At 60.7% G+C, this 26,172-nt stretch overlaps 1 protein-coding gene across 2 annotated transcripts in view; it reads right to left on the reverse strand.

The window, feature by feature from the left end:
- LOC106861322 (START domain-containing protein 10-like) overlaps window positions 1-25,696 on the reverse strand; it is a 37,617-nt gene extending 11,921 nt beyond the window's left edge. The window contains exons 1-2 of one of the 2 annotated variants that reach the window (XM_088173905.1): window positions 25,510-25,696; window positions 22,284-22,700 (exon numbers count right to left, since the gene is read on the reverse strand). In XM_088173905.1, the coding sequence (XP_088030031.1) occupies window positions 22,284-22,319 (36 nt within the window). In that variant the 5' untranslated portion in view covers window positions 22,320-22,700; window positions 25,510-25,696. The remainder of the gene's footprint in view (window positions 1-22,283; window positions 22,701-25,509) is intronic. The other variant, XM_088173903.1, reaches the window with a different exon arrangement.
- Between the last annotated feature and the right edge of the window lie 476 nt (window positions 25,697-26,172).

The following is a 26,172-nucleotide window of genomic DNA, read 5'->3' on the forward strand; positions in this document are numbered from 1 at the left end:
TCGGGGTGTGGGCACAGCTGGTTGCCGTGCCCTGGTACACGCCCCATCCCTGGGGATGTGGCATCTCCTGTGGGGTGCAGGGTCCAGGGGATCCAGGGGACAGCCAGGGCCACCCCAGAGTGACATCCTGCACCCTGAGCTCTGTCATTCAGTGGGGGGATAACCCCAGAACTCCCCCCAGACACTGTTCCCAGCTTTGGGAATGCTCTCCCCAAAGCCGGGCTGTGGTTCCCTGGTGCGGGATCACCCTGGGCTGATGGATGGAGCGGGATGAAGCCGAGACATCCTAAAATCTCTGGATCCACCTGGCTGCTCTGGGCTGCCCCACTGGGCTGAGATCCAGGGCTGGCTCCAGAGCAGGAGCCACCCTGGGGTGCTGCAGGGCGGTGGCCACGGGCCAGTGAAAAAAAAAAAGGCAGGCACGGAAAATGGGTTGGAGCTCCCCACCCATCAGCATCCCTGGAGGCAGCACCCAGCTTCTCATGCAAAACCAACCGAGCCAGGGCTGCGCTGCAGGCTCGAGATACGCCAGAACAAAAATCCCACCTTGCCGATAATGCCTTTTATTGGACTAGGTGACACGCAGGCTTTAGGGGGATAGCGGGAGAATCCTCTCGGCTCATCCGCGGAAAGGATTTCCTTTCACAGCCCTCCCGGCGGCTTGTCAGTCCCTGAAGAGTTATTTATTCCCTCCCGACTCAGGGCTGCGTCTGCCGGCAGCTCAGCGCCGGCCCTGCCCCTCTTCGCTGCTTACAAAGATTACAGCGCCTCGGAATAAGCTCCGTGGAGCGCTGCTGCCGTCGCATCAGACAGCGGCTAATCAGAAAATTAGCAGGGAAAAGAAACTTTGTGGCAGGAATTTATCTCTGCCTGCCGCTGCTCCCGCACCCAGCCCTCGGGGCAAAATTTACTTGGATTGCAGCGCTGCAAGCTGGTAAAAAATCATCTCATCCCATCCCTGCCATGGCAGAGACACCTTTGGCTGTGCCAGGCTGCTCCAAGCACCGTAAATCTGGTCTTGGACTCCTGGGGCAGCCACAGCTGCTCTGGGCACCCTGTGCCAGCCCTGCCCACCCTCACAGGGAACAATTCCTGCCCAAAATCCCATCCAGCCCTGCCATTCCCTGTGTCCTGTCCCTCCATCCCCTGGCAATCATCTCTCTCCATCTTTCCTGCAGCTCCTTCAAGGCCACCCTGAGCTCAGCCCAAAGCTTCTCCTGTGCAGGTGAACAATCCCAGCTGTGCCAGCCTTTCCTCCCAGCAGAGCTGCTCCATCCCTCTGCTCATCCTGGAGCCTCCTCTGGCCTGGCTCCAGCAGCTCCAGCTCCTCCCTGTGCTGGGGCAGCTCTGCAGGTGGGGACTCACCTGAGCACAGGGATAGAATCCCCCTCCCCTGCTGTGGGATCAGCCCAGGGCTGGGGGGTTTTGGGCTGGGGCAGGCCCAGCTCCCACCCCCAGCATCCCCAGCTCCTCCTCCCAGGGCTGCTCATCCCAGCCTGGATTGATCCCGGGGTTGTCCCCAGCCCAGGGGCAGCACCAGCACTTGGTGTTGTTAAACCCCCTGGGCCACTCCCTGGGCTTGTCCATGTCCCCGTGGCCACTGAGGGCACCTCGGGACCCCTCCCAGCCCTGGCTGTGATGTGTCCCGTGTGGTGCCACCCACTCAGGACAGAGGCGGTGTCACTCCTGCTCTGAGGTGACACCAGTGCCCACATCGTGGTGGCACCTCTGGGAGCAGTGCTGGACACCCAGTGCCACCCCGTGCTGTGCCAGGGGCAGGGCCAGGAGCGGCGCGGGGGGCAGGGATGTCTCTGGGTGATTCAAATGCGCTGTTCGTGGTGTTCAAACCCCAGCGTCAGGGAGAGTCACAGGGCACTGAGCTAGAAAATGGCATTTCCAACCCTCCCCCCTCCTGCCACCGCCAGCCGCGGCCTTTGCAGACTTCCTCGGTGCCACGGGCGTGTCCAGCGAGGGGACACTCAGGGAGGGAGGGCAGGGACCCCTCCCCACTGCCCCAGCCCCACGGACCCTCTGAGTGATGTCCCACACAGCCAGCGGGTGAGGGCCGGGATCCTTCCCACCACCCCAGACCTTCCCTAGACCCCAAACACAGTGAGAAGGGGAGGGAAGGGATCCCATTGTACACAGCCCCATAGCCCCTCCCTGGACCCCAAACACAGCGAAAATGGGAGGGCAGAGACCCCACTGTCCCTAGACCTAGAGACCCTCTGTGGGACCGCAAACACAGCCAGAGGTGTAGGACAGTGATCCCACTGTCCCCCGCCCTACAGCCCCTTCCTGGGACCCCAAACACAGGGAAAAGGGGAGGGCAGGGACCCCTCCGAGGGCAGGGACCCCTCCCCACTGCCCCAGCCCCTTGGTGGAACCCCACATTCAGTCACATCGCAGCTCGGGGCTCTCGCTGGGATGCCCGAGCCCCCTGCTCTCAGCACAGAGCTGTTGGTGGCACTGGGGGTGGGCACAGGGACCGTGCTGCCATGGCCGTGCCCCTGCCCGGTGCTGGGCAATGCCAGCAGCCCCGCGTGGCCACTGCCACAGCCCCAGTTTGGGAATGTTGGCTCCAGCCGTAGCAACAGTTACTACGATTTCCTTTTCCCATTCCCTTTTTCCCGACTCCATCGCCTTCCCACGGCAGCTCTGGCGCTGCCGGGGATGTGTTTACAGGCAATTAAAGCTCATTAATTGCACGCAAGAAGAAAGAGGAGCCCCGCGGCAATACGGGAGGGGTGAGTCCCGCAGGGGGCAGAGCCAGCCCCGGCCATCCCCGGCACATCCAGAGCGATGAGCGGGGTCTGCACCGCGCTGGGGTGAGGCTGAGCCTGGCCTGGGGTGATGATGGGTGCTGTGATGGTGTCACCTGCTCAGCAGCGCTTTGGGGACATCAAACCGGGCACCGAGCCATGCCAGCACCAAACTGAGGGGCACAGGGGTGAAGCGCCTCCTCCTCCGGGGGGTACCAAGCCCACATTCCCCAATCCGTGCCCTGGGGATGAACTCAGCTCCCGTCTGGGCAGGATCTTGCTCGAGGCTCTCTCAGCTCGTGTCTGAGCAGAGCTGGCAGCGGCAGGGGCCGAGCCGCTGCTCCCGAAAACATGTGGGAAATATGGGGAAAACATCGAGAAAACAATAGCGTTCGTTAGCAGGAGCAGAAAAACCTTCTCGGGGTTTGAAATGAGGCTTTGATTGGGAACAGATCCGGGAGGGAAGAGACGGCATGGAGCGGGCACGGGGCCAGCCCGCTGCTGCTCCTGGCTGAGGGGAGGGGAAGGGGAAGGGGAAGGGGAAAGGGGAAGGGGAAAGGGGAAGGGGAAGGGGAAAGGGGAAGGGGAAGGGGAAAGGGGAAGGGGAAAGGGGAAGGGGAAGGGGAAAGGGGAAGGGGAAGGGGAAGGGGAAAGGGAAAGGGGAAGGGGAAGGGTTCCTTCCCGCTGTCCTGCCTTCTCCAGGGCTGTCCTGGCAGGGAACAGGAGCAGGTGAAGGATGGAACAGCACCTGGGATGCACCTGGATGCTGGACACAGGCTGGATCCAGCTCTGGGAGCCGGGGTTCAGGGATCCCCTCATTCCTGCCGGGATCAGCTGTCCCCTGGCTGGTTGGGGTCATTGCCGGGGGTGCTGCAAGCCCAGGAGGGATGTGGGACCTTGTGTGAGGATGAGCCCTGTGCCCCACACGCTGCTGCAGGTCCAGCACAAAAAATGCAGGGAAAAATCCTGGTGTGGCTTCCAGCTCATCTCCCTCCTCCAGCGCTGGGCCCAGCAGGACAACCCACAGCTCTGCCAGGCTGAGGCCAAGGGCACAGCTCAAAGTAAAGCCTAACCGTGCTGCTGCTGAAATCCCGTGCCCTGCTGCCCACAGAGAGCCTGGCATGAGTGGGTCTGGGTGCTGCCAGAGGTGCTTGGGGGCACGGTGATGGCTCAGCAGGGCCTGACCCTGTGCCAGCTCTCCCTTCTTCCCTCTCTTTCTCCTGCAGGGCCCTGATGGAGGCTTGTGGGGGAAGCAGGAGGTGCAGGAGGGGTGTGGAAGTGCCCAAATTCCTGCTCCAAATTCCCTGCTGCATCTGGACTCAGAAATGCCCTGCCACCCTCATGAGGGAGAAGAGAGCACCACGCTGCCCTTTGGAACCCCCCAGATTCCCTCAACATGACCTGCAGAGGGTCCTCACCCCCCTCTGAGGCAGCACAAACCATTTCCCCTCCCAGCTCCAGCTCCCAAAGCTGGGAGGTGGCCGTGCCCTCATTCCTGGCAAAGGAAGGGATGCAGAGCTCACCCAGCGAGGCTGCTGGGTCAGATCACTCAGATCACCCCACCAGGTCACCCCGGGGCTGGGGGAGTGCCAGGATCACCCACCCAAGCCCAGGTCACCCCACCAGGTCACCCTGGCACTGGGGGGGGGGGCTGCCAGGACCCGTCTGGGGGGGGGTGACAGGATCAATACTCACGTGAGCCAGAGAATCCCAGCAGCCCAGGGAGTGGGAAGGGCTCCATCCACCTCTCCCCCTGGCTCGGTGGCAGCAGCATCAGCACCTCTGGAAGCCGCTTGGCCCCTTTAACCCTTTCCTTGCAGGGCTGGTTGCCAGCGGGTCCCCCCCCCCCCCCCCCCACTCCTCGCCCTCGGCAGCGGCTCCGGAGGGAGGCAATCGGCAGGAGCGCGCTGCGGAGCGGCGCTTTTCTTCTCTAATCTTCTTATTTCATTTTAGCATTTACAATACAGCCAGCCCGTAATCCTGACATCAAACACGCCACGCGCACTTTCAAGCCGCGCCGACGTCAGGCTGGCAGGAGCTGCCAGCTCCGACGGCTCCAGATAACACGCGGAAAAAAAGACAAGGGAAGCGGCTCTGGCAGCAGGATGAGCTGGCACTGAGACCTCCAGAGCCCCCAGGGCACCCACAAGGTGCCCCTCGGGTGCCCCTCGGGTGCAGAAGCCACGGTTGGGGTGAGGTGGGTGCTGCTGTGAGGGGTTGGAGGCAAAGTCACTCCAAGTGGCAGAGCTGGGTGACCCTGCTGGTGCCCACTCACCCACCCCGCTCTGCCCTGGAGCTGCAGGGACCTCTGGAGTCCTGGGGAGCAGAGCTGGACACCTTTAGGTGGTCCCAGTGCCACCCTACGCTGTGCCATGGACAGGGACAATCCCAGTGCTCGAGGCTCTTCCCTCACACTGGGGCATCCTTTGGTTTCCAGGTGTGACAGCTGGGCCTTGGCTGTGGAATCCACCTGGAATGCTGGGATGTGCAGGAGGGCAGCGCAGGGGTGGGGGGACAGCGTGTGACACCCCACACCCACCGGCCTCACCCCCGTGGGGTGGTGGCAGAGACCCAAGGGCAGGACAGCCCACGGTGCCCATGAGTCCATTTCCCCAATCCCATCACCAGCTCCTCCCTGACGGACACCAACTGCGGGCACAGCAATTCCTGAGGGTGGGCAGGGCTGGCACGGGGTGCCCAGAGAAGCTATGGCTGCCCCTGGATCCCTGGCAGTGCCCAAGGCCAGCTTGGACAGGATTTGGAGCATTCTGGGATGGTGGAAGATGAACTTTGAGGTGACTTCCAACCCAACCCGAATCATTCTGGGATTCTGTGCAACATTTCCCTGCTCCCACTGCAGTGACACGGATCCAGCCTTGCAGAGTCCCTGGGGTGCCTTTTCTTTCCCAGCCTGGTGTCCTGAACTGATTTCCAGCTGCTGGGAGATTCCTGCAGTTTCCTTGGAGCTGTAAGGGAGATGATGAATCCCCTCTCAGGCCCTGCTGAGGGTGGGACCCCTGCCCGGATCCCTCTCATGGTGGCTCTTGAGGGCACCCCGAGGCTTTGCCCCGTGCCCACACAGCTTCACCATCCTCTTCCTCAGCCCGTGGAGGAGGAAGGAGCCCAGCAAACACCGGCCCTGTGGCGCTGGCAGCACCAGGGGATGTGAGGAATGAGCAGGAGGAGAAGGACTCGTGTCCCCCCTGCTCTGCTGTGGGGTCGCCTCCCACGGAACAGACTCAGCTCCAATCCACGTCTCAATATTTAGGATTTAATCAGCACTGAACTAAGTAGCTTCTTTATTTATTTTTTCTCCCCCTCTTTTAAGGCAGCGAAGAGCCGCGACTCAATAGGAATTAATTTGCCTAATTAGCGTCTTTGGGAAGCTCTCCCTCCTGCGCATGCCCCGGCTGGGGGGGGATTCCAGGCTTTGGGGATGCTCTGTGCCTGCTGCGAGCTGCCCACGATCCTTCCCTCGCCTCTCCCTGCCCCAGCCACCATGGCGGGGTGCCCATGGGTGTGGTGGCACCCCGGGGTGGGCACGGGGCGGGGGCCGGCCCGGGGCTGCGGGAGCGGGCGGCTGCCAGGGAAGATGAATGGTTTTAATCACACCGCTTACAGGGCACCATCTGAAGTTTCGTGTAAGTTATGATAGCGACAGTTTGCACGAAAATTGTATTTCCAGGCTTCATTGACTGGCTTAATGAGAATCTTTACGTGTCAGATATTAAATTAAGAAATTAAAGAGCTGTTTCGGTGTGTATAGACTCCTTCCCTCGCACTGAGCTGCTTCTTCCAGATCAATCAGGAACGCGCCTCTAGAAAAGATGGGAGAAGCCTTTGATTTTCTGTCACCGGGGAAGTGAATCTAATGTGCGTTGGCACCTAATTCATGTTTTATTAAAAGGCATGAGGTGGATGCTGCCGGCCCCCGCCTCTGCCCGCTGCCCTCTCCGGGAGGAGGGAGCAGCCCCGGCGCCGCCACCCTCGGCTCTGGGCGCTGCCTGGCTGTCACACGTGTCCCAAATGCCACCATCCCGGGGCTGGGGACACCAGGAGGTGCCACGGATTAAGGTCAGCTCGGAAAAAGCCACGCTGGAACCACCAGGTTGGAAAATGTTGCTGCTCTTCTGTGTGGCATCCCTGCTTTCCTTCCTGTGCTGGCTGAGTTTAACCTGAATTCCCTGAGCCTTTTGGTCTCTTCCCTTTGATTTTGCTGGGAATGGGGATGGAATGTTGGCCAACAACTGGGCAGCTGGAATGGGGAAGATGTCACAGCCATGGGGTGGCCAGAGGAGGTGGAGCAGGGCTGGGCATGGACACAAGAACGGCACAAGAATGTGGAGAGTAACCCCAAAATCCCCAGGGATCAATGTCCCAAGGCAGAGACACCCAGGGATGAGGACAGCCAGGGACACCAGGGATAAATGGCCCTGGATGGCCTCACCCAGGGACACCAGGGATAAATCCCCCTGTTCAGAGGCACGCAGGGACTCTGGAAATAACCCCTGGAGCAGGGACATGCTGGGACAGTGCAGATAAGTTGGGGACACCAGGCAGCTCAGTGAGAGTCCAGATGGGACGTGGCTGTGTCCCCTGATCCACCTGCACCCTGCCACGGAGGACCTTGGGGACACTTTGGTCACAGAAGGGGGATCAGGCTCTCTTGGATGAGCCCCAATCCCTGCTCAGCACACTTGGATGGAGTCCTGGCACTCTCCCAGTCCCATCTCCACCTTCCAAAGCCGCAGGTGAGGAGAGGAAGATGTCGTTGTTCCAAATAATCTGTCAGGGCAGGAAAAATCCCCCCACCGGGCTTCTGAGCACCAGCATCCATCTTCTGCTCCCTGTGCCAGCCCCAGCTCGTCCTTGTGGGGGGAAACGTGGTGTAAACAGCTGAATTTGGCACGAATATGAGCGGTGACATTGTGTGCTGTGTCACCCATCGATTCACAGCCACACAGCCCCATCAGTCATCCGGGCCTTTCCACTTTTTGGTTTTACATTTGAAAGGGATCAACCTCCCTGGGCTGGGCTTGTTGTGTGTCCCTCGGCCCCATGGCCAGTGTCCCTGCAGGACCCTGGTCCCAGTGTCACCAGCCCTGTCCCCATTCCCTGTGTCCCTGCAGGACCCTGGTCCCAGTGTCACCAGCCCTGTCCCCATTCCCTGTGTCCCTGCAGGAGCCTGGTCCCAGTGTCACCTCTCTCCCCACTCCTTGTCTCCACAGGAGCCTGGTCCCAGTGTCACCAGCCCTGTCCCCACTTCTTGTCCCTACAGGAGCCTGGTCCCAGAGTCACCTCTCTCCCCACTCTCTGGGACTCCCTGTCCCCACAGGAGCCTGGTCCCAGTGTCACCAGCTCTGTCCCTACAGGAGCCTGGTCCCAGTGTCACCAGTCCTGTCCCCACTCTGTGTCCCCACACGAACCTGGTCCCAGTGTCACCAGTCCTGTCCTCACTCTGTCCCCACAGGAGCCTGGTCCTGGTGCCACACACAGCGTTGCTCCCACATCCCTTGTGGGTGCTAAAGGGGATGTGGGACAAGCTGGAGCCCCCTCCAACAATCCTGAGTGCCAGGATTCCTGCAGGGATGATGCCCCCAGGCATCTTGGCCCAGCAGGACCTCGGTGTCGCTGTCCCCAAGCCATGACCAAGCTGGCCGAGGTGCTGTCACCGCCTCGCCAGCCCACCCTGGCAGGCGGGCACCCCGCTGGCCCTGCCTAAACGTCTCATTAAAGAGATTTGCGGGGCTGCTGAGCCGGGCTGTAATCTGGCGCTTACCCTTCATTTGTTCCAGCGTCTCAGGCACTCGGCAAAGGTCGCTGGATCTTTAAGTACGGGGAGACGAGCGGGGAGCTCAGCGGGGAGGAGGAGGAGGAGAAGCTGCGGGCAGGCGGCCCGGGAGAGGCGAGCACGGATAACGAGGGAGATGCGCTCTGCCCTGCGGAGCCGGCAGGCGACACGAGCCGCGTTGTCACAGCGCTGTTGTCACAGCCTGGCATCGCCCCTTTCCTCACCCTCCTCCGTTTTGGCGGTGCCACCTGCCCCAGCTCGGCTCGCCTTTTTCCCGCTCCTCCCGTGCTGTGTGCCCAGCCCTGGATGCGTGGACGTGGCTGTGCCCGTGCCAGGGTCAGGACAAGCCAGAATTCCCAGCTGGCAAAAAACCATGCCCTGGGATGGGTTGGCATCCAGGAGCCTGCGGTGCTCCCTGTCCCCGAGGCCGTGTCGGGTGGGGGCTGTGAGAGCTCTGTGGGGGTGTTGGGGGTGTCTTCGTGCAGCTCCCAGGGGGTGAGGAGTGTTGGAGCCCCTGGGGTGTTTCCCCAATGCCCCCATCCCACAGAATACACATGGATGTGTGCACAGACACGGCTTGGATGGAGCTCCGAGCCACCTGGAATGGCGGGATGTGTCCTGCCCATGGCAGGGGGTGGAACGAGATCCTTTGAGGTCCTTTCCGTCCCAAAACTCTCTGGGATTACGTGATTTTAGGATGCGGGCTGAATTCCAGGAGAACACGCACACCCACACCCCTCGCTGTGTGTGTGACACGGAGCCGTGGGCTGTTCGTGCTGCAGAGACTCCCGAGGCTGTGGAGGGGCTGTCAGGGCTCCAGGGAGCGGGTGGCACCAGGATGGGCTGCAGGGACAGTCACCCCATTGTCCCTCCCCTGCGATCATTACCGGGCTGTCACCTCCCGTGTGCCACCTGCGATCAGTGCGTGACACCGGGAACGGGGCGCTCCGGGCTGCGGAGGTCTTGGGGTGACAGTCAGGGACCGTGATTGTGCTGTCACCTCTGTCCCCCTGCCCCTTGCTCTGCCTGGCCCCGTCCCCGCAGCCTGGGGGTGGCTGGGTGACACCGTGTGTGCTCCCGCTGTCCCCAGGGACTGCCAAACGTGCTGGGAGTGCAAAGGCTCTGCCCTCCCGTGCCAGGGGTCCCCGCGGCGCTCGCAGTGCCCCCGGGGCTGGCTGCAGCCTGAGTGACAGCTTGTCGCCTTAATGAGCCCCGCTGGCGGACCCGATGGCTGCTGACACCCGCGGCCACCTCCTCGGGCCATCCCTGAGGACTCGCCACCGCCGGGGGAGCTCCGGGCCGGCTGGGGGTGGCACTGATGCCGTCCTTTCTCCTGAACGTCACAGGGAAGCTGCCTGGGTTTGCCTGAGCCCGGCAGTCTGGGGGTTCCAGGAGGTGCAGGGAGTGTCCCCTGCCTGTCCCCAGCCATCCTGGGCAGGGCGGGAGGGGCTGAGCCCGGCCAGGGCTGCGGGTCCTGGTGGGCACTGGGCACCCTGAGTGATTCTGGGGCACAGCACCATCCTCTTGCCTCAGTTCCACCGTTCCTGGAGCATCGTCCTGCATTGGCATGGAAGTTCTGGAGCATCCTGTGCCTCAGTATCACCATTTCTGCCTCAGCCCTACCCTTCTAGAGCATCCCCTTCAATCCCATCTCAGCATTTTTGGAGCATCCTCTGCCTTGGCATCACCGTTTCTGGAGCATCCTATGCTCAGTTCCTGCATCACTTCAGCTGTGCCCACGGTGCCAGATCCAGCTCCCAGCCCCATCCATTTCACCACTGAGAGTCCTCATCCCGTGTTTCCCTGTCTCCCATCTCTCTCCCTTCCTCCCACGTCTCTCTCTCCCTTGAAGACTCACACGCCTAATCCGCTTGTTAGCCTCTCCCTTCATCTAAAACCAATATGCAGCTGAATGCTGGAGATAATTAATTGATCAATTAGATAGAGAACTGCCAGTGCTCGTGGCACCGAGCACACGGAGGAGGGGAGGCTGTGCCAGCACACCTGGCAGTGCCCACACCTGAGTGAGGGAGGGCTGTGCTCACCCCTGGGTGAGCTCAGTGTCCCCACGGGAGGGGACAGGCCACCAGCCATAGGTGCAGGGCAAGGCACCTCATCCCTGTGCCACATGGTGACAGTGACACCAAAGCTGGGAGGGTGCAAGTGCTCCAAATCCTACCCGGGGGGGGGCTTCTTCACCCTGGCATTCCCAACCCTCCCCTCCTCCTGGCTGCTGCTGTGCCTGGGTGCCCCAAACCATCCCAGAGCACACACTGGGGTGCTGAGCACCTGGAGGGGTCCCAGCTGTCAGGATGGGGGTCCCAGCTGTCACTGTGGGGTGCCAGCACCCCGAGGGGGGGCTGCCAGGGAGGCAGGGTGCTGCAGGGAAGTAAATAATGCAGCAAACCCATGTCTGCCAACCCCCTCCTCCCCGAGCTTTGAAAAGCAACACATTACCCTGATCTCCAGACATGAGTTTTTGTCACCAAACAGGGTGATGAGGAGACTTTGAAGCAAATACAAACACCGGGAAAGGGAATACATAAGAAGAGAGTCGCGTGTTCTCTTCAGAAAACAATTGCGGTGTCAACTACACAGAGCAGCTCCGTGGAGGGGGAGCTGCTAACCGGGAACCTGACAGCCCCAAACGCCGGGAATTATCATCCAAAGAACGAAACCATCCCTCTGCTGACAGGGCTGCGGCATCTTCCCCTTCCCAGGTCACACAGGACACCCCTTCCCCTCCTCCCCTTGCTCCACACTTTGTGCCAGGTGCCCTGTGTGCCCCCAACGCGGTGGCATCGCTGTCCCAGTTGGGGACAGATCCTCTCTTCACCCTCCTCTGCTTTGTCAACCCCCATGCACAGTCCTGTCTTGCACACCTTGCACAAGCACTCACACCTCTCTGGACACCCTCACACCTTGCCCAGGGCACTCACACCTTCCACACTCTCACCCCACACACCTCCCATGACCTCATTCCCCGTGGATGCTCTCACATTCCCGTGGTCCTGCAGGTCCCCACCTGTGTGTTCCTTTTCCCCTCACACCCTCCCTGGAGCTCCCAAAATAACATTGACCTGTGCTAGTTATAGCCTGGGAGATGGCATCACCCCATGACAGGTCCCCCTCTCTGTCTGGGTTTCACCTAGACATTTAAGATGGCAATTTGGGCAGGATTTGGGGGTCTGGCCTTGAACCTGGGAGGGTTCAGGACAGCCCTTGAGGGGTCAACTTGGGATTCTGCCCCTTCACCCCCTTGGGGAGCCAGAGATGGGCTGTGCTCAGCTGATACCTTGGTGTGGGGACCCGGGGGATGTTGGGGAGCAGGGTGGCACCTTTGTGCCACACACGGGCACCTCCTTGCCAGGAAATGCAGCTGCACTGGTGCTCTGCATGTAGTCATGCATCAGCTGCACACTCAGCATGTGAACACTCACCCCTGCACGAGCACTTACACCCATCCCTGTATGAGCAAATCCCACTGCTCACACTCATCCCTGCACAAACATTCCCACCCTGCTCACACTCACTGTGAACCCCCCTCCGGCCCTGCATGCCCTGCACACTCACTCAGCCCTGCACCCCCCACACCCTGCACACCCCTCACCCCCCAGACCCCCTCCCCTCTCAGGCACCCCCCTGTGCCCTCTCATACCCCCTTGCCCGTGCGCCCAGACCCAGTGCCCCAATCCCCCCTGCCCGTGCCATCCCTCGTGCCTGGCACACGTGCATCCCTGCCATGATCCCAAATGTGTTTCTCCCCATCCCTGTGGCTCCAGGTGCTTCTCAGCCCTTCCTGCACCCCTGAACCCCAAACCTTGCTTGTCCCCCACCCACGCCATGCTGGGCACACCGGCTCGTTCCCCCACATCCCTGCCGACCCCTCTCCACATTCCCTGCTCTGCTCATCTCCCGTCCATCCATCCATCCATCCATCCATCCATCCATCCATCCATCCATCCATCCATCCATCTATCCATCCATCCATCCATCCATCCTCCCGTCTCCTGACACCTTCCCGCGCCCGCTGCCGTCTCCCTTCTCCTCCCTCTTTATCTCTGGCTCCCAGCTGCTTCTCGCCCCTCCCTGCTGCTCCCTCCATCCCTCCTCTCCCCATCCCTCGCTCCCGCCGCGGTTATCGCTCCCTCGCACACATCCCTCCCTTCCTCCCTCCTCCTCCTCATCCCTCTCCCTCCTCTGCCATCCCCACATCCCATCCCTCTCCATCCGCCAGCCTCGGGGCGGCCACCCATCCCCGCATCTCCCGGCTCACGTGTCCCCTGGGTGTCCCCTCGGTGTCCCCTCGGTGTCCCCTCGGTGTCCCCTCCGTGTCCCGTTTTACCCCGCTGCCGCTGCCTTTAAAGTTTCAATCAGGCTCGGCAGGGAGAGGCGGGGATGGCTGCGCCTCCCGCTCCCAGCCCCGCGACGCCGCGCTGCCACTCTGAGTGCTCCCGCCTTATAAATTTTACATTATTACCCTCTTTAAAGTATATAAAATAACTATTCATAAATTATTGAGGGGAAATTTAAAATACTACAAATGTTTATAAATGTTTATCAAGAGGTCTTCAGAAGTGAGCGAGCGGAGCCTGAGTGACTTCCCCCGGCTGGCAGGAGCGCGGCAGCCGCCCCGGCCCTGCCGAGGGGGGATTTTGGGACAATCCCCAGCTGAGGCTGGGCCAGATTCCCGCAGCCTCGTTCGTTCCCGTCCCCGAGGATGGTGAGGAATAAATCCCGCTCCGTGCTCGGTCTCTGGGTGACAGCAGGGCTCCGTGTCTGCGCGTCCCCATCGCCTGTTCAGGTGTGGTCGCACCCTGAGGTTGTCCCTGGGCAGGGACACACGGCCTGTGCTGCTGGGGACGTGTCCTGCCCAGCTGGGGACCGGTCCTGACACCCTGGGAACACATCCTGACCCACTGGGGACAGGTCCTGCCCTGCTGGGACATGACCTGATCCACGGGGAACACGCTGTGACACACCAGGGACAGATCCTGACACACCAGGGATAGGTCCTGCCCTGCTGGGGACCTGTCCTGATCCACTGGGGACATGACCTGATCCACGGGGAACACGCTGTGACACACCAGGGACAGATCCTGACACACCAGGGACAGGTCCTGCCCTGCTGGGACATGGTCTGTCCCACTGGGGACATTCTGACCCATTGGCAATATGTCCTGATACACTGGAGACCTGTCCCAACCCACTGGTGACATGTCCTACCTCGCTGGGACACATCCTGCTCTGCTGGGGACACACCCTGACACCCTGGGGACCTGTCCTGCTCTGCTGGGGACATGTCCTGCCCCACTGGAGATTTGTTCTGCCCAACTGGAAACTTGCTGGGAATGAGTCCTACCCTAGGGGGACATGTCCTACCTTGCTGGGGACATATTCTGCCCCTCTGGGGACACATTCTGCCCTTCTGGTGTTGTGTCCTACCCTTCTAGAAACATGTCCTGACCCACAGGAGACACATCTTGACCCACTAGGGACACATCCTGCTCTGCTAGGGACATGTTCTACCCTGCTGGGGACAAATTCTGACCCGTGGGGACATGTCCTGACACACTGGGGACATGTCCCGACCCACTGGGAACACACCCTGCTCTGCTGGGGACACACCCTGACACCCTAGGGACACATCCCATAACCCACTGAGAACACACCCTGCTCTGCTGGGGACACATTCTGACCCGTGGGGACATGTCCTGTCCCTCTGGGGCTGTGTCCTGTCCCCCAGGCTGGCCCAGTGTCCCCAGTGAAGGACAAGGGGGCACACAGCCCCTGTGCCCATGCAGTGCCAGCTGTGGGCACTGCTTGGCAGCGCTGGTGCCTGCTGGGAGCAGGGACAGGTGGCACAGAGCAGAATGACCACAGGCCTGGAATAACCATAGCATGGCCCTGGAATAACCATGGCACAGCTCTGGCATGACCATGGCACAGTTCTGGCATGACCATGGCACAGGTCTGGCATAGACATGGCACAGTTATGGCACATTCCTGAAATAACCATGGCATGGTCCTGGCATGACCATGGGACAGTTTTGGCACATTCCTGCAATAATCATGGCACATCCCTGGCACATCCCTGGCACAGCCCTGGCACTGTGACCAGCACTGCCAAGCCCCTGCACAGCGATCCTGCCCATCCTCTGCTCCTCCTCTCACAGCAATCCAGGGCTCACCCACAGCCAAGGTGATGCCAGCCAGCTGCCAGGGCAGGACTCACCCACCGGGGTGACCAGAACAGCCTTGTCCCCTCCAAATCCCAACTGGCCACACCCCACAGCGCAGGACACGGCCACCAGGGCCACTGGGAAGGGACAAATCCAACACGAGAAGCCCGTGCCCACCACGGGGTGGCAAAGGAGCTCTGCTTAACCCCGGAGCGTGCGGGAGCCGCGCGTGGATGCTCGGTGATCCCAAACAAGCGCTGCCTGCAGGGATTGTGTTTAAAGCGCCGGCTGATTGGGGTAATCATGGGAGCAGGGAGTGCATTAGCTGGGAAGGTTTATAAAGGGAAATTAAAATAAAATTGGATGTGACAGAAAAGTACATGGAAAATTAGGATAAGAATATGAATATTTATGGCTGCGGGAGCATGCATGGGGAAAGTGCTCTCGTGCTCCAGGCCACCCTCCCTGCCAGAAGGTCCTGGGGGTGGCACGTGGCTGTGGGGTTGGGGACAGCCCTGGTGGGCACTCTGTGCTCCACCCGTGGTCACCGTTGGTCACTGTCGGTCACCACTGATTCGCCTCGGCAGGGAATGCGGGGTGACAGGGGTTGTGACATCCCAGTTGTGCTGTCACATCACCCAGAGGTGGCACGCGTGGTGGCACCCACGCAGGGCCACACAGCTGCTGTGGTGGCACAGGGACGGGGACGCACACAGCTGGTGGCAGACACGAGGGGGTTGGCACTGCGCCATGCTGGCACACGCCGGGGCTGCTCCTGCAGGAATCAGGGCACTGGGACAGAGCCCGGGCTGCCAGGGCTGCAGGGCACAGCTGTGCCAGGGTGGCGGGGCACAGCTGTCCCCTGCTCCGCGGGGCTTTCACCACAGCCAGGGACACCCCCCAGCCACCTACAAAGTGCCACCACCCTGCTGGGGACACCACGAGTGTCCCCACCCCACCCAGAGCAGCGGCTGTCCCCGCCCTGCCGGACCCGGGGGGCAGCCATCCCCCTGTCCCCTCCCGCTGTCACACTTAGAAGCCATTAAAATAATTGAACGCTTTAAATATTCAGCGCTCGGCTTAAATATTCATCAGCCAAGTTATTCTGATTGCTGAACTGCATCAGCACGGGCTGGGAGATGGCTCCTCTCAGCACAGCCCCCCCCGGGCACCCCTGCACAGCCGTGGGCACCCCTGGGCACACACGGCCCTGCACACGTGGGTCACACGTGGATATGGCCATGAATGGGGAGCGATGCACGGAAACCCCCCCAGAACAGCGAGGGTGGGCACTGGGAGCACTGGGAGCACTTTTGGGGGGCTGGTTGTGGCGTTTGGGGGGGTGGGTTGTGCCCCACACCTGAGCTGGGGTGCCCTGGTGAGGGTGAGGGAGGTTCTCAGTGCCCTTGGGCACGGCAGGGGGGTTTGCAGATCCACCCAGTGCCCACAGTGGCTCCTCCAGCTCAGCAGAGGTGGCACCACGAGCTGTGTGCCAGGGTGATGGCAGGGACATGGAGTCCCAGCGTGGTTTGGGTGGGAAGGCTCCTTAAAGCTCATCCAGTGCCACCCCTGCCAGGGCAGGGACATCTTCCACCGTCCCAGGAGTTGTTTTCTTTCTGGTCCTCTGCCTGACCTCCTGTTCCTCTCAGAGGGTTGGGTTGGGAACCACAAGTGGGAAAAGAAGCCTTTACTCCAGGTAGGATATGGAAACCTCAAAGGTGCAGAAACCTCCAGAAAATTTCAGAAAGTCAGAGAATGGAATCATGGAATGGTTTGAGTTGGAAGGAACCTTAAAGCCCATCCCACCCCTGTCATGGCAGGGGCACCTCCCACCATCCCAGGCTGCTCCAACTCCAATGTCCAGCCTGGCTTTGGGCACTGCCAGGGATCCAGGGGCAGCCACAGCTGTTCTGGGCACCCGGTGCCAGCCCTGCCCACCCTGCCAGGGAACAATTCCTGCCCAATATCCCATCCAACCCTGCCATTCCCTGTGTCCTGTCCTTCCATCCCTTGTCCCCAGCCCCTCTCCAGCTCTCCTGGAGCCCCTTTAGGCCCTGGAATAGGCTTTGAGCTCTCTCTGGAACACCCCCAGCTCTGCCAGCCTGGCTCCAGATCAGAGGTGATCTGATGCTGATCTGAAGCTCCCTTGGAACATCTCCATGGCCTCCTCTGGGCTCACCACCAGCTCCACACCTTTCCTGGAGGCAGCTCTGCAGGTGGGGTCACCTGAGGGCAGAGCAGAGCGGGACAATCCCTTCCCTTGAGCCATCTTTGGATGCAGCCCAGGATGTGCCCAATTTCAGCCGTGCCCCCGTGCCCTTGGCTCTTCACCCGAGTATTTTGGCCCTCAAATGCCACCCAGAACTGGGCTGTGGGGAGGAGAGCACCAGTGGAGCATCCCTTACAAAGCTGGGGGTCAAAGTGTGACTCTGAGAGCACAAGGAGCTCTGCTCCATGCTGGGAATCCCAATCTCCTCATCTTCTGACAGCACCCTGGAGTAACCCTCTGTTAGGAGACAGATCCTTGCTCCACACCTCTGCTCCTGGAATGTTCTCTGTTCCTGGCTGAGAGAAGAGCAAGGGGAGGAGAATCCAGAGCTGACATAACCCTGCGAGTGTCTGGGAGCAAGGGATGCCTTGGAAACAACTTGCCAGGGGCAGTGAAACCTCTGGCACCCTCCGGACTCGGGTGAGACCAGATTTTCCTGCCTCACCAAGGTGGGAGCCTGCAGGGAGCTGGCACATCCTCAGCACGGGGCCACCTTCCCATCTGGAGCGCGGTGAGAAGCAGGAGCTGATGTTTCAGCACCTTCGGGATGTGGAGAACAACCCCACACATTCCCCCCAGAGAGGGACCAGAACCTCATGGGGTGAATCCTGCAATCCCAGCCCTCGCTCTGGGTGTTGTTGGTGGCTAAAACCCTTTTTCCCTCTCAGCCAGGGCTGGCTTTCTCTCCAGCAGAGCTGGCAGGGAGGAAATTCCACGTGGGCGCTGGCATGTGCAGCACGGAGAGGTGGGAACGGCCCCGGCAAAGCTCCGCAAACAGCCCTGATCAAATTGTTCCTCAAATACCTAAAGCAGGCTTAGGTTTAAGCAATCTGGCTCCAAAGACGGCTCCCGAACACATTCCTCGGGCTGGGGCTGCATCTTTAATCCCGAGGAATCGCGAGCTTTGCAGCCGCATTTGTCATTCAGATTTGCAGCAGCAGGAGCTGAGAGAGGGGGGCAAGAGGGGTTTTGGCGGGGGTCTCAGCCCCGGGGGGGCTGCACCCTGTTCTGCCACACCCCCCCAAAAAAAAACCCGAGCAGGCTTTGGCTGTGGCTCTGCACGGCTGCTGAGCGCCGGGAAGGAGTCGCTGGTTTATCTGATATGATTTAATCAGCCCTATAATTAGATTAATTTGTTGATTTGATAGCAACCCATTTCTCGCTGTTAGATTTGTTTATGTGTGTTTTATGCTCCAGTTTGGCAATAAAATAGGAACTGAGGAGGTGGGAAAAAAAAAATCCCTCGGAATGCCCATGCTCTGACCCTACTGATGCAAGGCTGGATGTGTGTGCATCCCGGGATCCTTGCGTGGGATGGGAATGGGGCAGCGGCAGGGATCAGCCTGGCACGGGGTGGGCACCCAGCATGGCACCAGTCCCACTCCAGCCACCTCCCCGCATCCTGAGGCCAAAAAGGAAAAACAACCGCAAAGTTGTTCAGTGTGGGAGTACAGAGGATGCAAATCAGAGGATGTCTGGCAAGGCAGCTTTGGAAAAGCTTTGCTCCCTCCTCCGGGCTCTGCTTGGCACGGCAGGGCATGGCACAGCCTGGCACGGCACAGCACGGCCTGGCAGCCTGCAGCTGCTGCTGATGGATGAGGATGGACACGGACCTTCAGGAGCAGCACCAGGACACCCCCAGGGCCAGCAGGATTCCCGGCCTCACCCCCCCCTGAGTGGCTCTGGCAGCATGGGGACAACAGTGTCACCTCCTGCCACCGCCTCAGGGCTGCCTCCCCAGCAGGGATTCCTTCCCAGGCTGGCAGCACAGACACCGGGCAGGATAATTCCAATTAAAATTGGGATTCGGGGAGGGCCGGGGGCGCGGGCAGGAGGAGGGGAGGCAGGAGCGCCACGGAGCGAGCAGCGAGCTTTGCGGGAGAAGCCGGAGCGAGGAGCGCTTTGATGGGCATCTCCTTTGATCAGAGATCTGAATGCAGCCCTCACGTTTCCCCGTGTGAGCCCGCTGCCTAATTACCACATGGCAGGGCGGCTCCGAGCCCTCGGCACGTTGCTGGAATAGATTTCCCCGGTCCAGCCTGGAGAAGGACATCGATCCTGCCCACAGCCGCAGGCTCATGCTAAACATTGCGTCCTATCGATTTTTTTCCTCCCTCCTTTTTCCCCCTTTTTTCCTTTTTCTTTTATATATATATATATTTATTTTTTTTAAATAAGAATTTTCTTTATTTTCATTAAATCATTAATCAGGGAGAAATCTACATTTTTATCATTTCTATGGCTGGAGAGGAAGAGAGGAAAGTTATATTGCCATAGAAACCGTTCCCTACCATTCTCAGCCTCCGAGCAGTCCCTCTTGTGCTGTCTCTTGTCAAAAGGCGTAATTGTTGCTCCTGATCTTCACTGCTCAATTAGCAGTGATGTCTCCCTTCAAGTTAATTGCTGGAGATGGGAGGAAGTAGGACAAATGTAACCTTTTAGATGAAAAGATCTCTCCCCCCCCTCCCTGCTCCTTCCCTGCCTTTTCTCCCTGGCAGGCACTCGAGGGCCCCTCTGCTGTGAGCTGGGCTGGGGGGAGCCCCCCTGGCCTGGCCCTGCTCCCTTCTGGGGACCCCTCCCCACCTCCCTCATCCATGGCAGGACCCCTCTGTGCCCGCCCTGGTTTCCCTCTGCCTCTCCCAGACACATCAGCACCAGTTCAGCCTTTCCCTGTCACCTCCACACCCCTGGTGTCACCTCCCGAGCTGGGACAACCTTCCTGGATTCTCCATGGATGTCTCCAGGACTGGTTTATCCCCCATGGCTGCAGGGACAGGAGCAGGCCAGGACTAAAAACTGGTGACAAAACCAGGCTGAGGGTGAAGGTGGAAAACAAGCAGGAGGGTTTGATCCTGCAGAAACAAACCCGTTTGATGGGAGCAGTGACTCCAGGCAGGAGGAAGGCTCAGAAATGCTGCCTGGACTGAGGGTTTGTCACCCTCCAGGGATGACAGAAGAGCCAGACAATGCATCAAGCAGAGGAGAAGCGTGGCAGCTGCCTGGACCTTGGCAGTCTGAAGAGGAGCCCTTAAACACTGACTCGAGTGTCTGGGAAACACAAATCACCCAGGCCAGAGCCAGGTGGCACTGCCAAGGCTGTGGGCTGGGGACAGGCAGGGACAGGAGTGGCGACAGGACAGCCTGGTCAAACCTGTGGCACAGGACGTGCTCCTCGAAAGGAATGAGCCCCTGAAGCTCAGGATGGAGGGGAAGGATGTGAGGGTGCCTGAAGGAGGGTGTGAGGGCCCAAAGTGTGACAGCCAGGAGCTGGACACAAGGGAAGAAGGTGTCACCACCCGTGGGTGACTCTGGGACGGCCCTGGAAGACACCAAGAAGGTCCAGGACAGGTCCAGGCTGACTCGAGGAGAGCTGATGTTGCCTCCTGACAGCCACAGAGTCAGGGAATTGTGGAATAGTTTGGGTTGGGAGAGACTTTAAAGCCCATCCAAGAGCAAGGGCAGGGACACCTTCCACTGTCCCAGGGTGCTCCAAAACCTGGCCTTGGGCACTGCCAGGGATCCAAGGGCAGCCACAGCTGCTCTGGGCACCCCGTGCCAGCCCTGCCCACCCTCTGAGCATAGAAAGTGTCACCAATGTCCTCGGACACCTCTCCCCTGCGAGGACCCTGCTGCTCCCAACAGAGCTGGAGCAGGGAGAGCCCTCACATCCCACAGTGCCTCTGCCTGAGCTGCATCCCAGGGGCTCTCAGCTCCTGAGGAGCACTGAGCCAGGACTCGGGGGTCTGTGGGGAAGGGGCCTCTCATCCAAGCTCTTTTTTTTTGAGCAGCGCTGTTCCAAGTGCCAGATCCAGGCAGAGCCCCGGGGATGAGGAGTCACTCCCAGGTTGGGAGCTGAGCTGAGGCAGATCCAGGGCAGCAGGAGGCCGAGCCAAACCTGCTCAGCACACCCAGCCCTTGGTAAAGCCAAACCCCTCTGTCACTCAGCGAGAGGAAGCTGCTGAGAGGCAATGAGAGCACGTTCAGCCCTGCTCTGCTTTGGGGTTCCACCAGCTCCAGGCTGGGCACTGTTTGGATAGATTTATCATGGAATATTCCGGGCTGGAAACGACCCAAAAGGATCACGGATCCAGCTCCTGGCCCTGCCCAGACACCCCAAAATCCCACCCTGAGCATCCCTGGAGCGCTGTCCAAACGCTCCTGGAGTTGTGCCCATTCCCTGGAGAGCCTGGGCAGTGCCCAGCACCCTCCGAAGGAGGGAAGAACCTTTCCCAAAATCCATCCCAGCCCCCCCGGCCCAGCTCCAGCCGTTCCCTGGGTGCTGTCCCTGTCCCAGAGCAGAGCTCAGAGCTGTCCCCGTGCTGCCCCTCGGGAGGAGCTGCAGTTTTGGTTGGGATCGAGGTGTGAGGGTGAGAAATCGTGAGGCAGGGGGAGCTCTCACCTTGAGATGCTGGCAAGGGATGTGGACACCACTGCTCACACCCTGGGCCGGGGCAGGAGCTGCTCTCCAGCCCTCAGTGATTGTCCCCAGAGCTGCTGGCCTCTGCCTGATTGCCCCCTTTCACCCTTCTGCCCTGTCTGACAGCGATTCCTCATTTTCATTGCACACAGTGGGACTGGAGGAGCCAATCTCCCAAATCCAGGCCTGGGTCACTCTCCTGGCTCCTGTCACTCTCTGGATTGCTGAGCAGATCCAGATCCTCAGCCCCTGCTCCATGGCCATCCCCACCTTCCCAACCCACGGCCACCATCGTATCTCGGCTTGGGCACTGCTGTCCTAAGCAAATCCTGCCCCAGTGCCACCTGTCCTGGCTCCTCCTGGTCCAGCACCCACCCCACCACGTGCATCAGCCCCGGGGCCACCTCCCAAAAACTGCCCTGGTGCTTCTCTAATGCTTGGGATGCTCCTTCTGCAGTGCCTGGGAAGCTCTGGGAGGTCTTTAAACCAGGATAAAACCACCGTGTGAGGTTGAAAAGCGACATTTCGGGGCTGAGCACATGGAGGAATCGCTCGAGGACACTTCCCCGTCTCCGGAAGGAACGGAGAAGCAATTTAGGTTCCTCTCCCGCTTCCCTTCCGCTGGATGCAAACAAGCCCCTTAACATTTCAGCAAGTGGCTCGGCTTGTGGCGACACGCGGGGTGCCGAGAGCTCACTCCAGAGCAGCTCCCCGGGCAGCTCGGGGGGAGGCTGAGAGGGATGAGAGCATCCCGAGGCTCCGGGCAGCCTCCGTGCCAGAGGGGCACAAGGGTGCCCATCCCCTGCCCCCGGCCCCGCCGCCCCCACCCGGCTCCACGGCTCCGGCTGCAATTAAAACTCACCCTGAACGTTGCATTAATGTCAGGTTTGCATCTCATTTCCCCAGCGCCAGGTAAGGAGGGGCCGGCAGGCTTGGAGAAGGATCACACGTGGCAGCTTTTAATAGAAACCCGCCCGCCTGTCACTGGCGGCTCATCATTCCTCTTGAAACGGTTGCTAATTACCAAGGAGCCGTGTTTGTGTTTCGGGTGTGACGTTCCCCTCTGCAGCCCCGCTCCCCCTCCTCCTGCTCCGCGCCCCGGCTGGCGGCAGCGCTCGGGGGGCTCCGGGGGAGGTGGGAGATGCAGGGTGGGCTCCAGAGGGGCTGTGAGGACACGGTTCCTTCAGGGATGGACTCAGGGCTGGCTGGAAAATGGCTCCTTCCAGTTGCTCTCTCCTCCCTTCTCATTTTCCATGAAGGACAGTTCCTTCGGAACTCTCTGTGGTGTTAGACACGATGAGTTAAAGCTTTGGGATGGCTCCTGCCACCCCCTCCCATCCTGGTGATGCTCTGCTGGACCAGGACACTCCTGCCACCAGCCTGCCACATGCCATTGTCCCCTCGGACATGCCATGGGCTGTCCCCAGTCTCCTGAGGATGCTGTGACCTGGGTGGCGGCACCATCAGCTCCTCTCCTCTCCTCTCCTCTCCTCTCCTCTCCTCTCCTCTCCTCTCCTCTCCTCTCCTCTCCTCTCCTCTCCTCTCCTCTCCTCTCCTCTCCTCTCCTCTCCTCTCCTCTCCTCTCCTCTCCTCTCCTCTCCTCTCCTCTCCTCTCCTCTCCTCTCCTCTCCTCTCCTCTCCCAGCCCATTCCCAGGGCTGTGCCACCTTTTTCTCCCCGGCTGGTGGGGCAGGGATGAGAGGGAGCCGCTGCACTGATGCTCTGTGGGGACTGAGAGAGCGGCTCCTGGGGGCTCTGACCCCATGGGATGTCCCCTTCACCTCTCACCCGGGTTTGGGACCCCTCCTGGGGCAGAATGAGCCAAAGGGCTGAGGAGAGGCATTGGAGAGGGTTGGGAAAGGAGCTGGAGCCATTCCAGGGGTGTCCCAGGGAGCTGCAATGCTGAGTGGCCCCACCACCGAGTCTCTCACACCTGGGCCCCTCCTTGTGCCCAGCTGGATGTGGCACTGAGTGCTGGAGCAGCCCCACATCGCATTCCGGGTCTGGAGAGGAACCGAGTCCAGTCCCAGCCATTCCCAGTGCAGGGATAACATTTGGGACAACCCCAAAGTGGGAGATCCCTGGGAGGGCTCCTCCTGCTCTGTGCCAGCCCCGGGATCTCCCTGCGCATCCCAGGGGTTCTCCCGTGCTCTGGGGGCTCAGGGAAGCTCCTTTATCCCGACAAAACCCATTCCCTCCTCCCAGCAGCAGCGGGGATGGTGTTAGGGTGGGTGAAGGGCGGGAGCTGAATGGGAGACCCCCAGGTTTACCCACCCACCTCCCGATCACGGTTTCAGCGGCTGGAAAGGGGCCAAGGCAGGTGCCTCGCTGGCTGAGGAGCCCACCCGGAGCAGGGAGAGGCTTCCCGAGGCACCCAGAGCCCGCGGGGCTGGCCGGCTCCTGCTGCCACCCGGCTGAGTGACAGCTCCCAGCCCCCCAGCCCACCTCCCCCCTTGTCAATCCACTGGGGAATTATTTATCCTGACAATAGCAATTGTCTGCACGGGCCCTTCCCCCTCTCCAGCACCTACCCCAACAAAGGAAATCATCCTGATATGAAAGGGAAAATTAAATTACCCCAATAAAGACTTAGTGCTGCTTTAATGACATCACCAGACTCAGGCGCTAATTAGCTGAGTACAAAGGAAAGCTAAATGTGAAAACGTGAATTTCTGTTCCCTTTTCTCCTGTCGTACAGTCTCGGGAGTGGGAGTCTTGGCAGGCATGGCAGGAGGAGCTGCTCCCACCCGGCCGGGCGGCTGCTGCTGCGTGCCAGGCTCTGGCACTGCCCCTGCCGAGGGGAAAGAGCTCCGGGAGATTTTGGGAATGGGTCTGGATGCAGCCAGGGATCCCCGGCCCTGACTCCGGCTCGGTGCCGTCACTTTCTGCTGCAGTGTGAGCTCTTCTCGCCGAGTTCACACCTCTGGAGGAGTGAAGCTCACACACACACCTCACACCGCTCCCGAGGTCCCTGTCCCCAACATGTTGGCATGTCCCCAACCCGTCTGCACGACCCTGGCACTGTCACAGTGCCAGCACCTCCCCCTGAGCTGTGCCACCCCGAGCCCTCCTCGCAGCGCACCCGTTTCTGTTTGCCCAGGTTTGGCCGCCTCCTGTGCCGTGTCCCCGCGGGGTGACAGCGTGGGGGGGACCCCCGGAGGGCCAGGGGACAGCAAACAGCTCACGACCAGCCAGGGCTGGCCCTGGGGCTGCCCCCTGGGACCAGACCGCTCATGGGGAGATGGGGTGAGTGGGAAGGGAGGGAATTTTGCGTCCACTGTTTCCCTCTTTATTTGGGGCTGGTTTTCCTTGCTGGAAGTGCTGCTACATCCAACCCCACCCGGGGAAATTCCTCCCTCCTGGGAATGCAGAGGGGATTCCAGCAGAGGCTCCAGAGCTGCCTGCAGGTGCTCAGAGGCCGAGCTGCTCCCACCAGTCATAGGAAAAGGAGGGGCTGCTAATATATAAAACTTCATTTTAATTAAATCTTAAATGATCCCCAAATCCTGGATATTCCAGCTTTCACCCCAGCCCCTCAGTCAGCACTCACAGCCCTTCCACAGCACGTGGGGCCATCCCAGAATTGAGGGGGGCATGTCCTGGCCTCTGTCCTGGCCTCTGTCCCAGCTGGCAGCACCATTGCCCTGTCCCAGTGCCACCAGTTGCTCCCAGCTGGCCCCGAGGGAGGCTGGCCCCGGGGCACGCCCTGGGCAAGCAGCCCTGCCTGCAGCCTCGCCGCCGGCTCTCACGTGAGGTGGCACCTCAGGGGACCAGCCAACCCCCCCTGGGACATGAGGGGACACGGGCCACCCCCACCCCGCCCCTCCGGCCTCCCGCTGCTGGGGTTCATCCGGGAGGGATGGGTGGAAATGCCTCCGTGCCTCCTTAAAATGACATCGCCGGTCTCCATGGCAACTCTTCTCTGCCTTTCGCCTCAGACCAAGAGCATCCTCTGCTCCATCATCCCCGCAGGCCAGGGCCCGCCATGCCCGCAGAAAGGGCTGCTGGCAGGGATGCTCAGGCCTTGGCACCCGCGCCTCTGCCCTGCTGGCACTGCCAGCTCTCCTTGTCCCGCAGGAGGGGACTCACCTGGCGGCAGCATCCCAGCCTCCATCCTCCTCCATCCTCATCATCCTCCTTCATCCTCCTGCAGCCTCCTGCAGCCTCCACCCCATCCCCTGCTGCCAGCACCGCGGGATGCCCGGCGCAGCCATGCGGGAGCATCAGGGCTCCTCTACCCGCCTGTCCCCACCCCAAACTCTTGCAAATTCGTTGCTCCACGTCCTGTGGACGAGCTGGGCGAGCTGCGAGGCCGCCGAGCAGCCCCGGTGGAGGGGAGGGGGCTGAGCCAACGATCCCAAACTGCTCATCAAGAGCTCAGCCCCCGCTGCCACAACGGGAGGCCAGCGCTGAGCCGAGGGGAAATTGCCCGGCCCTGCAGCAAATCCCAGCGCCCGCTGCAGGCACCGACGGCCAGCCCTGGCCTCTGACACGGCACGTCCCCTGGCACGTCCCCTCCTGTCCTTACAGCTCTCCAAGCCGCGGTGGGACAGGAGCCTGCAGGGCTGGCAGGGCTGGAGAGGCACGGAGCTGTCCGGAGGCAGGGATGAGGGAGGGAGGGAGGGATGGATGGAGGCTGGAGGGATGGATGAAGTCAGGAGGGATGGATGGAGGCAGGCTGGGTGGATAGAGGCAGGATGGAGGGAGGAGGGATGGAGGCAGGATGGAGGGATGGGTGGAGGCAGAAGAGAT

The sequence above is a fragment of the Sturnus vulgaris genome, chromosome 15 (assembly GCF_052056855.1).
Source record: "Sturnus vulgaris isolate bStuVul1 chromosome 15, bStuVul1.hap1, whole genome shotgun sequence".
Taxonomy (NCBI): Eukaryota; Metazoa; Chordata; class Aves; order Passeriformes; family Sturnidae; genus Sturnus; species Sturnus vulgaris.